Below are 13266 nucleotides of genomic sequence, written 5' to 3' on the forward strand. Positions count from 1 at the left end.
GACACAGATGTCAGAATGAATAAGAAAACACTAAATTCTTAAACAATATATATAATCTTTACTTTGACTTAGATCTATATATAATCAGAGATCGATTTATAAACTTTATGCTTAAAATAATTAACCCACACAGAGCGATAGCACAGACAGAAAAATGCTCCGGAAAAAGGACTGTTTGCAAATCATTTTAAAAGAAAAACTAAATTATTTTGATTTTTGATATCCTAATGATAATGTTTCTTTTTGACATCACTATATTTTATTGATTATTCAATATATGTATATGGTATACGGCATTTATATACATTTACATGCATAATAATAATCCCTTAGATATATTTTAGTTGATTGAGTGTCAGTTGTTTAATGTCCAGTGTAAACTATTTCAAACATTCTTATGAAGAAAAGAGTTTCTGATTCCTAGGAAGATTTTATGACATATTTTGCACAATGTAATTTAAAGTATTATTTCCTTGTTTCAAATGAAAAAAAATATATATTTTTTTTTCATATTTGTGCCAAATAGGGAAACAATATACATGTACTAGTAAGTTGGTGACCATTTAGATTTCGTTTAGATAACACACGTCTTCAAAATTAATAGTTTAAAATAAAATTTTGGGGAGTTAAAAATTGAAAAGTGAAACGATAAATGTATATACAAACCTATTCTATCACTTTCCTCTGAGCAAAGTCTTAAGGGAAATATATATTGAAACTGTAGGAGATCATAGTGGGTTTAACGACAACAAGACAGCAATCAAACAACAAAAACACATAAGGACAGCTAGTGGGCAACATTTATAGTGTTCATCAGTAGATAGGTGTATACACAACATGCTCATTTCTAAATCATCCCTTATTTCTTTATCATTGTAAATAATTTATCCCGGAAAATAGAATGCATGTACTACATGTCTTTGATTTAACAGAACAAATGATAAAAGATCTGACATAAAAACGTGATTCTCAATATAATTTAAAAATTGAGGAGAAAGCATGAATAAGAAAGTTATACAATTTAAAGAATACCAATCTTAAAGTTTTACTACTAAGAGGTATATTGTCCCCCTTCTTTTAACCTTCAAGAAAACTTCCTGAGAGCCGATGATTAAATATCCACCTTATTTTTCTTATATAATATTAATATGGCGTCAAGTGTTTAAATAGTTATCAAATCGGTATGCACGTGAAATAAATATTAAAAATGTCATATAAATAAATAAATGCTTAAAAAATGATGCAATTATGTTATCAATCTAAAAATATTAATCATGAAAAAATAAATATATATTAATATATTAAATGACTGAAGCAATTAAAATTCTTAAGGATATTGTTTCAATATTGCCGAAAACTGACACTACTATAACAGTTACTGTTATACATGTAGTAGTCTCAGCCGAAAACAATACGTAATATTGATAATATAAGCAAGTGAGACAAACCAATCAAAAATTTATTGTTTGGGATTATTCATGGTTGACTAGTTCTATATTAACCAATGACACGTGTCCTAATTTTTAACGAATAGGGGAATAGGGACAGAAAAAGTATTAAACAAAAATAACCGGTTTTTAAAAACTATATTTTTAAAATGCATTGCATAATTTAAACAGCTTTAAAGTGTTTCATTTTATTTTATGTTTGTGCATATACGAAAAATTAATAGCAAGTTAAACTTCAATGTTCATGACTTACGAGTATTATATTTCTTGTGAAATTGATAGATGAGCGTTTTTTTTACAAATACCGAACAAAAGAATATAGCGTAAACGTCAAGTAATGGACAAGCAACCCAACGAGAATTTTTTTTTAAGAAACATCTATATGTACATGTATAACTAGTTTTGAGTTAGATAAATCATTCAATGCCATATGATTCTATTCAGATTTGTGCGTTTTTCGATTTACGAATAAGTCAATATGATAAAAAAAGTAATTGAAGCCAAACAAAAAAAAAAGATACAAGAAATAACGTAATAACATAAGTTTACAAATACATACCTAGGTGCATTTTATAAAACAACATTTGAACTTATTATTACCATTTTTTTCAATTGTAATTTTATGTTTATGTATATTCAATGTTACCCGATATGGAGTTCTTCTAAAAATAAAAATCACTTGAATGGGTATACTGGTGTATATCACACGTGCTATCTACATGTACAATATACGGAAATGACACGGCTGGGTATTGTAAAGTTACTGAAGGAATATTAATGTCAGGCGTATATCCCCGGGCGAAGAATTTACTGGTTTGTCAAAACGGTTAGGTGTAATTTGTCATATTGTAAAGGTTTGAATCGCGCTCATCTCATCTTTTTTTTATAATATGAATTGCGCCAATAAATGGAACTTGACACATTCCCCATTTCCATTCTCGATTTTATTAATTGTGTCATACTTACCTCGAAACGATTAGCCTATTTACACGTACATTTTGTACATGTAACATTAGAATACTGACTTCAACTGTTAAATAACTTTATAATTACTAAAATTTATAAAATTTGAAATTATGTACTTTAAGAAAGTCTCCTTCCGTATGCCATGTTTTTAGTGTCAATTCTATCATTCCTTCAGGTCCTTAGTGCACTATTTTGTTCTAAGTGCACTAAGGAGGCCCTTTGCGGTATTTCTACTTGTACCTGTAATACCGGAAAGGACCTCCTCGGTGCACTAAGAACAAACATTTGAAAACAAGTCTATAATATTTGCGCAATTAAATGATTGTTTTATTGGCGCAAATGAATGCTGCAGTTTTTACAATAAAGTTATGCAAAAAAAAAGAATTGGCGTAAATAAGTTGTGACGCAAATTAATTCTTTTTTAGCGAAACTGGATATCGGCCATCAAAACATTGTGTGTACACAAATCAAACAGTATTCATCTTTTACGCAGTCTAGCCGGAGAATAAAAGTTTTTGCAATTTGTGTAGGATTTTAATTTTAGAATGTAACGAACAAGTAAGAAGGTCGTTAGAAACCTTGAGTGAATCGGAAAATGAGCAACGATGAAAGGGAAAAGTTTGGTGCGTCGATAAAAAAATTCATAGATGCATGTGATAATAGTAAAATTTCAAGTCTTTAAATAACATCCATTTGTAGAACTGAATATTTCGATCCTTCAAATATGTGTAAGATAATAAAAAATAAAATATTATTTAGTCTCTTTCATATAAATACTATAGATTTGTATTTGATCATCGATTGCAAACATAACGTCCAGTGACAAATATTTCATGTATTCGTACAAAGAACAAATCAACTTCTTTTAGAATACAATTGATTGGTTATTTAAGGTAAATGATTTGCGACAGAATAAGTGAAACTTGGCCAGAAGCTTACCTCTAAAATAAAGAAATATAAAAAAGGTAGAGTTATTTTTTAAATTTGTATTTTACTCATACATGGACTTAAACACTTTTTACAGTAAAAGAAAAACAGTCAGTTTTAACACCGACAGCAGGAATCACAAGCGACTCTGGTTCCATAGATATCTTCAACGAATTTGTATATATCCCTGTCAGTTTTCGGTTTATATAAGACTCTGACATTGAGGAAAACAAATACCATGGATGTGTTGTCTTTTTTTTTTAATACATTTAAAATGTAGATATAAAACGTGAACTACATATAAAGCCTCGTTTATAGAACATTATATATAATTTATTGTGTCAAGGAAATATTTGGATCAGAGAAATATTTGGCGGAGGAGAGAGAGAGACATAGAGAGACTTATATCGCGGTATTTGGTCTAATGTTATTAATGTCAAAATGTGATGGGAGGAAACGTTTCCCCTTCGTTTTATATATATTCCATAATGATATTAGTTAGAAATTTAATCCAATCCAAACTAATAATTGTTGTTTTTTATCCCGCATCTTTTTGTATTAAATCATTTTAACTCAAAACTATAATAATTGAAATAACTTTCTGAAATAAAACCCTAACATACGTGTATATAAGACGCTTAACAAAACGATATACCATACGATTGATGAAACGCTAAACGATATCACATATCATACGATAAACGAAACGCTAAACCATACCATAAACCATACGACAAATGAAACGATTAACGATACCATGAACCATACGTTATACAAAACCCTCAACGGTGACATTTACCATACGATGAACGAACGATGAACGAACGCTGACCGAACGTTGTACGGACGCTATACGAATGATGTACGAACGATGACCGAACTCTATACGAACGATTACCGAACGCTGTACGTACGATTCCCGAACGAAAAAAGTGTTAACTTTTACGTTACAGGGACTGTAACACTACAGGGAGATAACTCTTTAAAGTCAGCTGAACGTTTTAATTAAGTTGTGTTGTAAAGGGAGTATTAAGCTTATCAATGATCAAAATTGGTGTTTGTCAAACTGCTATATAACCAGTGTAATTTTTTTGACAAAACGGTTGGTTCAAAATTTTTGAAATTTTTATATTTTTGTTAAAGGATTAAAGTAAATACTTTGTCAAAATTTTATTTAAATTAAACTAGACAAATTTAATTTTAGTGAAAGTGTTGGGTACCACCTTAAGTTATGTACATTATGGATACTCTAGATTCCTCATTATTCGTAAGTAAACCACAAATTTATTTGTTCGATGAATTACAAAGGAGTAGGGGCATAAAGGCCTGGTTTTGATTACTTTTTCAAATTGGCACATAATGTTTAGAAATGCATAGGGTCAAGAAATATCAATGAAAAACATTAAGATTTTTATGTGATGACGTCACAATTACGCCATAATATGTACTGTTTGAACAAATCTGATGAAAAATACAGAATTTATGCAGTTTTCTATCTTTATTTTGGTTGTGGAAACATCGTGCGCAGCCAAGAAACAACAAAATAATTTAACAGATGCTTTATCATAACTGTTGACAAAATTTTTGCAGTAATTTTTGGGCCAAATAAGGGCCTTATTGCCCCTACTCCTTTCTATTGGCTTTGTATGTGGAAATTTGTGAAACCTTGAAGTCAAATATCCACGAAAATTAAAAGAATCCACATTTATGAAATTCCTATTGCTGCTTTATATAAACTTAAGACAATGTAATAGTACCTTGACAGGTAGCTTCTACTCCAGTCCACAGACCATCAGCTCCACACTTCCTTATGTGATCCCCCACCAGCTGGAAACCCTCATCACATTTATAACTAATGTCATGTCCATATGTGGCAGCAGTCCCAGTAACAGTTCCATGGTCAATAGTATGCTTTGGACAGGTCACAACTGTGTTAATAATAAACATATAACTTTACAACTGTATCAATCCTAGTTTCTCTATATTACTACGTGTATATACCGTTTAGCAAGTAATTTTCGTGTGGTGTAAATTTTAGCTTATTTTCAAGGATAGAACAAAATCGCCAAAATGAATTCCACCAATTTAAAAGTGCACATACAAAGGTTTTGAAAAAAGTTTTGAATCCGCCAAAATAATAACGGCCATATTATTTATTATTCCTTATTCAATGAAAATCATGATTTTTACACCTGAGAAAATAAACTGCTTTATATGGTATGATAAACATATTAGGTTACAACTGTGTCAATTATAAACACACTATGTTATATTAAGCAACTACAATGTATACTCATGCAATATCAAATGAGGAGTATTGCTGAAAAAATGATTTTTACAGGTTTTTTTCAGGATCTAGGAAAAACTGTATTTTTGTTTGTATCTGATTTCCTGGTTTGAACAACTTTTGATTACAACTTCTACAATACTGTAGGAAATTTGCATTCTTTGTTTTTTCATGGACTTAACATAAAACAGCTATGATATACATTTTACTTGTCACCTACTTTCACAGACAGGTTTTGTAGCAGACCATACACCTCCGTCCCCACAAGTCGCTGTACTAGCTCCATTTAAATTGTATCCTGTGTTACATGATATAGTAGCTGTACTTCCATAATTGACTCCATCGGTGACCGATATTGCTCCATTGACCACATCAAAAGCTGGACATACAATTCCTGAAAAAGTCAAGGATAAACCAGTTTACTTAAGGGCATTTGGTAAAATGTTTACAGGAATACTGTATGGTCTTACCAACCCATTGTCTTTCACCAAATCATTTACCATCAGCAGGACAACAGCTGAAAAAGTCAGAGATGTACAAGTTTAAGCTGTTAAAATGTGTGTATTACTGTGTGTGTGTTTTTTCAAAAATTGCTAGAGGTATAAGGGGAGGGTTGAGATCTCACAAAACATGTTAACCCCGCCACATTTTCCCCTGGCGGTCCATAGTCAGGAGCCTCTGTCCTTTATTAGTCTTGTTTGTAATTTAAAACATTAGTTCATATATATATATATTTCGGAGTTTAGTATGACATCCATGATCAGTGAACTAGTACACATTTTTGTTTAGGGTCCAGCTGAAGCATGCCTCTGTTTGCAGGCTATTCTTGCTGTGTTAAAGACCCTTTGATGGATTTCGACGGTTTTCTACTTTTTGGTCCAGTTGTTGTCTGTTTGACACATTCCCCATTTCCATTCTCAATTTTACTTGCCAGTTAGGAAGTTTTAGCTTAATATGTAATGTATAAAAAAAAATACTTATTAATCAAAATTCAGCAAATTGCCAGTTCTATAACCTTGCAGTTATGTCATCATGGAATGTTGCATTGATTTTGATATGCCCCATTCAGAAAACATAATGCCCCTCTTCTATCGTAGGTGGGGCATAAAAACATAAAGCAAGGCTACCAATTTTGACAGATATTTTACATTGAGATACAGAACTCAGACATGTGTACTTTTCAGTTGTTGCCTTGATCATAATTTAAATAACCTGCCAGCTGGTAAGGGTAAAAGGAATACACAGCAAGTTATACCAGAAAATTGATTTCAACATATTTGTTAATGTTTGCCGTCAAGTTTTCTTGACAATGTCAGAGGGTACTTTAGTCTTCAAATCTGAACAGAACAGGTTAATCTATCTGTTAATGTAAAATACATCAAATAATATAAGCCATCATTTGTACAATTTCCATGAATCCAATTCACAGACAAATGTAAATCTGTTACCATCATCATTGAACCTCTCTGTTCATCTATAAACTTGGAGCTCACACATATTAGTACTCTAAGAGTAATAGGAGTACAATCTACATATAAATTGTAATTACAAATGATTAAAATGTGTTTGTTTTTTTTAAACCCTATTTCTTATTTAGCACTCATTTAATATACAACAATCTTATCACCTACTTTCACACTCAGGTTTAGGTGCAGACCATACGCCTCCACCCCCACAAGTAGCTGTACTATTTCCATTTAAAATGAATCCTGTGTTACATGATACAGTAGCTGTACTTCCATAATTGACTCCATCAGTGACCGATACTAATCCATTGACCACATCAAAAGCTGGACATACAATTCCTGAGGTGTCAAAGATAAACAAGTTTAGATAATGGGAATTATTTAAATATTTTGGCTGCCTTCATATATTTTAAGATCAGCATCGTCCACAAGCTAGGCCATGCATATAGGGGATACCTAGGCATGATATAACTACAATATACAAATATGACAATTTATTAAAAAAAATCACACTTTGGACGTTAAAAAAAATGACAATTATGTAAGGAAAGACAGTACAATTAACATGCATTCTCTTTTTTTTTAATCTTTTTTTTTGGTTCAGGAATTAATCTAGTACCTGTATCCTACAAACATAGTTTACAGAAATAATATTTGGTCTTACCAACACACTGCCTTTCACCAGACCATTTACCATCCGCATGACAACAGCTATGAGATGACCCATCTAGTTTGAACCCTTCGTCACACCTAAAATCTACACAGGAACCATAATCTGTCAGACTGTCCGACACAAATCCATTAGCTGGAGTAGGATCAGGGCAGGTCACCGCTACAGAATGAAAGTATATACAATAAGGTCAGAAGATATTGAATTTATTGCTCGTTAGAAACATCAACTAAGTTAAAATAAAAGTTAATATTATTGAAAGAACATATATGTGCCACTAGCACAGCAAGACATGCCTACCCTTTCAGAGCAAATACAAATATTTCTGCTTTTAGAGGGATTGGGAAGTTTCTGTTATGTTAACATTTGTTGAGTTTTTTGCTCATTTTTGTTACTTTTATTTTTTTTTTTTTTGTTTTTTTTTTTTTTTGACTTGTCTGTTTTGTTCTCAAGTTCATATCTGTATTTTCATTTATCCTAATTCTAATATTTCTGAGTATTTTATTGTTATTTCCTTTAGTGTTTGTACTAACCTTCATCACAACATTGGCCTGTGTGTCCCCCTGTACACAAACATTGCTGGTACGTTGTCAGTCCACCATTCTGACAAGAGTCTGTGTTACAAAAGTCAAGCTCATATCCGCATTCTGTAGGTGCACAAGTTTCAAATACAAATGGACATCCTGCTTTGTTTTGGTAAAGCCAGATGGATCTTAATCTGTACGTGTAACCGTTACAGGACTCGCTACAATCAACCCATTCTTTCCACTCTCCCAAAGAACACCCACAATAGTCCCATAGATGTGTCTTACAACTCTTTATCTCCTCACATGTTTTACCCTTCCACCCTTCTGCACAGGCACAAGAATATCCACCGGGAAGATCTGTACATGTTCCTCCATTTTTACATGGGCTTGACGAACACAAACCAAAATCTAAAAAATTTAAAAGTTTCAAGAAATCATTTTTGTTAAATTTAAATACCAGAAGGTAAAAATGTGTTCAAGTGAAATATAAGAAACAAAAATTATATACAACTTTGGTATCAGGATTACCTTAATTATTAACATAAAAATCTGGATTTCAAAATCATCACAAATCTTCAAAACCTACCCCACATCCCCATCCCCTCACCCTTTACCCCTTTAAATAAACCACCAATAAGCAATCATCACAATAATTAAACATCAATGATTTTATTTGTAAATCACATTTGACTTTCAGATATTTCAGTTTACAATTTCTCTATCATTGTCTATATCCATTATAGTTAATTCTTAAAAATAATTTTGGGTAATTGTGCACATTTCTTGAGGCAGGGGTATAAACAAACAAACTGCTTTTTCTAAGCTACCATGAGAAGGAAGATAGAGCTGGTAAAATCTTCCCTTAGATTCTATCACAATTCTATCATTTTACCATTTAAAAGACATGTCCATTAATCAATTAATTAAAATAAACACAATTTTGAAGTGTAATAATGTTGTTAAATGACTTACCAGCACATACAGGCATTTTACCAAGCCAATATTCATCAGAAGCACATGTTCTGCTGACGTCTCCATTCGCTACCATATATCCACTGTTACATGTGTAGGTAGCTGTGTGTCCAAAGGTCAAACCTGTTGTGGTCACCTTACCATTCTCAAGAGTGTGATCTGGACAAGACACTCCTATTCAAATAAATAAAAAAAATGCAAAGTTGTGAATTATTTATTATCATATAATATCAATCATTCTAATAAGGTACAGTCTAACCTTTGCTGAAATCCACCAAATATTTAAACATGGATTTGAGTGTTACTCCTGTTGTCTTAATAGTTTGATTGTCACTCAATTTGCTTCAATAAAACTTTATGAACAGATTTGGTATTTGAAATTGTATCAAAAAATGGAGTTCCAATGTCCCCACATTGCACATATCTTATTTAACTGTAACACCTCTAATGAGGCCATTTCTATTATAAATTTAATATTTCCAAGGAGCATAACTCTTTAAAAAGTCAACCAGCCACAATAATAAAACTAGTGTGAGATATTGCTGATATAACTAACCTCTAGTATAAGTTTTATAAAAATCTTGCAAAAATTGTACCTGTCAGAGCACTAACAAGACCAGACACATGGTATTTCCATGTCTCCCACAATGTGTTATGGAGTGAGGGACAAGAAATCCAGCATGTTTAAGTACCTTTACATGTTGGCAGTGGCCCACTCCATTCCCCTTCAGAGTTACAGGTAGAAGACAGATCTCCATTAGCTAGGTTATAGCCCTGGTTACAGGAGTAGGTGGCAACACTACCAATCTTTCTATCTGGCTTGTACATAACAGCTCCGTTATGAAGGGTGAGTTCTGCACAGGTGATATCTTGAAATTCAAAATAATCATTGAATCAGATGTTGCTTATTCAACACACAGCTTTATAAGATAGGAAACAAAATGAGTTTTCACTTGCAGTAGTAACCTGATACTTAATGGAAATTTTTTATTAAAAAATCTGATTCATCACACAATGTTTATAAAGTTTAGGCTTAGTACATGCAAAAGAATTTGAAAAAAAATAAAAATAAAAATAAAATTACTAATTCAGAATTTGTCCTTCTTTTTGTTTTTTGTTTTTTTATATAGATTAGACTGTTGGTCTTCCCGACTGAATGATTTTACACTAGTCTTTTTTTATGCCTATTATAGCTTGCTGTTTGGTGTAAGCAAAGGCTCCGTGTCGAAGACCGTACTTTGACCATTAATTGTTTATTTTACAAATTGTGACTTGAATGGAGAGTTGTCTCGATGGCACTCATACCATATTTTCTTATATTAATTTGTCCTCTTTGAATTTTAAGTACATGTATCATAAGACTTATATTTCAAGCAGGACCTCTGTAGGTCAACCCTGTGTCCTTACTTTCCTCTTTTGACCATACCTTGATCACAGTTTTGTCCTTTATATCCAATAGAACATGTACAATGGTAATTCCCTGGTAAGTCTTTACATGTACCATGTACACAAGGTGTAGTAGTGGCACAAAGGTTATATACTGAAATTAAAAAGAAAAGCAAAATGAGTAATTTTATTGGTAAGCACAAAGTTGTTACATGTGAGCTGCTGATTGTAATTGATTAACAGCATGATGGTTCAAAATCTAAATTTTGATATCAATTTCTTCATATTTATTTTTTTTTGCCAAATGAATATTGTGACGTTATACATGTAAATACAAAATTTGACACTTTAACCCATATATTGCAGCATATCATGATTAGATGCTAACATAGATTTTTACTGGTATTCAGTAAATCTTTCATTCAATTTTTCTACCTGAGATATTTTGTGTTTCATATCTTAAAGTAATACATTATAACTCTTACCTGCACAAATGGGTGCATCTCCGGTCAGTTGACCAGTCTCACCACAATGTCTGACCAGTTCTGTAAGGAATCCACCTTTCTGGTCAACCAGTACATAGCCATCATCACAGCCATAGGATATATCCATATTATACAGCACATGATCCTGTGTTAACTCTGTATCAAGTTTATCTCCGCCCATTATTGCTCCATTCTGCAGGGCTACCACTGGACAACTCACTTCTACAAAATTTATTACATATATGATTATAAAACTCTATTTATTCTCTTATTGACTAAGTATCAAAAGTGTATGCTCATTTTTTTATTTTTATCTAGAGAATGAATAGATTGTATTTGAATATTCTGCCAACATTTATCGTAGGTTTAAAGTTTCTTAACTAGAGGCTCTAAAGAGCCTGTGTCGCTCACCTTGGTCTATGTGAATATTAAACAATGGACACAGATGGATTCATGACAAAATTGTGTTTTGGTGATGGTGATGTGTTTGTAGATCTTACTTTACTAAACATTCTTGCTGCTTACAATTATCTCTATCTATAACAGTACTTTCTGTGGAAAATGTTATTGGAAATCTTCAAATTTTAAGAAAATTGTTAAAAATTGACTATGAAGGGCAATAACTCCTTAGGGGGTCAATTGACTATTTTGGTCATACTGACTAATATCAGTCAGGGGACTTACTGAAATAAGTGATTTTTAAATCACTTATTTGAGTAGCAAATTCGAGGTTTGTCACAAATTGGGATTTTGTAGTTTTTTCAAAATTTTAAACACATAGGTTTAAATAACATCTTTTAATTAGTAAAATTTAAAAATATGAATTTTTTGCTTCTTTAAAGTAGCAAGGTTTATGCCTTTGATGCTATCATTTACCTGAAAATTCTATTTTAGTTGAAAAAATGCTATAATAATGGCTTTACATAATGAACTGATACTTTCTTAAAAGATTTTTCACAGCAGTGGGAGTATTTTTCCTGTGAAGTTCAAGGTTTCATCTTTCAGATTATGTAATAAAATTCTACTGTTCGCGATAAAAATTTCACTGTTCGGGGTTTTTGAAATTAGTGGGGGTTATTAAAAGAATGATACTTAAAGAAGTGATTTTTGGGAAGGAAATTGAGGTCTGATACTTATGTCATTATCCTAGATTCAGTACAAGGTCATCACCTGAAATGACCTGGTCATCCTAGACAACACAGATGTTGGTTCTGATAAGTTTAGAAACATAATTAGTCCCTGGATCATTAGTATTCTATATTTAAAGCTACACTAATATTAAATCACTTCTTCTAGTATATATGTGGTGGTGTTTAACGACCTTGACTGGCCTTTCAGTCCTCGCACGGTCGGCTCGGTGCCCGAAGGCGTTTGGTGAGCTTTAAATATTCTGGAGCCATGGGTCAGGAACAAGTAGTGGAGGTCGCAATATGGAGGCCGCCATCTTGGTTTTGGTGAGTTGTTTTTGGTTTTTGACTATTTTGTTGTTTATTCTTCACTAACGGCTGCTTTCAGGGCCAGTTTGGTCAGCTTGGCAGCCCGCTAGCCTCGATGATGGAGTACTGGTAGATGATCTCGGACGTAGTTCGAAAGATGACAGGAAGCATTATCAGGACCAAAGCCGTGAGGCAGTGAAATGAAGGTCGTATCACCCAACAGCCTAGGATACAGCCCTCGGACGTTAATCGGCATAACACTCCCCATAATACAATGGTTTTGGAGTGCATGTTAACGCGGGTACGCCAACTACTACGTCTATCTGTACGGCATGGATCGGTTTCTGTCATCTTAAGTAGTAAGTCGTTGATATCTAACTGTAAACCCTCATCGAAGATAGCGGGTAAAGGAGAGCTGGCCCAGCACGTCCGTTCAGCTGTAATGACTGAGACGTGACTGAATTCTTCTAGTGATTAATTTGTACTACTTAAATAGGTGATTATTAAAGAAAGACAACTCTTAACTTCCAACCTTTATGGAAATAATGTTACTCGAATCAGTGATTTAGAAAATCACTTGTTTAAGTAAGTCCACGGACTGTATATTTAGTTCTTACTTTGTTGTACATTATTGCTGTTTACAGTTTATCTCTATCTATAATAATATTCAAGATAATAACAAAAAAACAGCAAAAT

At 32.5% G+C, this 13266-nt stretch overlaps 1 protein-coding gene across 1 annotated transcript in view; it reads right to left on the reverse strand.

The window, feature by feature from the left end:
* Nucleotides 1-11261, reverse strand: part of LOC143056193 (sushi, von Willebrand factor type A, EGF and pentraxin domain-containing protein 1-like) — a 36965-nt gene extending 25704 nt beyond the window's left edge. The window contains exons 1-9 of the mRNA XM_076229273.1: nt 11135-11261; nt 10690-10803; nt 9956-10132; nt 9264-9437; nt 8298-8699; nt 7759-7926; nt 7260-7433; nt 5849-6022; nt 5099-5269 (exon numbers count right to left, since the gene is read on the reverse strand). Of these exons, the coding sequence (XP_076085388.1) occupies nt 5099-5269; nt 5849-6022; nt 7260-7433; nt 7759-7926; nt 8298-8699; nt 9264-9437; nt 9956-10132; nt 10690-10803; nt 11135-11261 (1681 nt within the window). The remainder of the gene's footprint in view (nt 1-5098; nt 5270-5848; nt 6023-7259; nt 7434-7758; nt 7927-8297; nt 8700-9263; nt 9438-9955; nt 10133-10689; nt 10804-11134) is intronic.
* Between the last annotated feature and the right edge of the window lie 2005 nt (nt 11262-13266).

The sequence above is a fragment of the Mytilus galloprovincialis genome, chromosome 13, assembly GCF_965363235.1.
Source record: "Mytilus galloprovincialis chromosome 13, xbMytGall1.hap1.1, whole genome shotgun sequence".
NCBI classification, from domain to species: domain Eukaryota; kingdom Metazoa; phylum Mollusca; class Bivalvia; order Mytilida; family Mytilidae; genus Mytilus; species Mytilus galloprovincialis.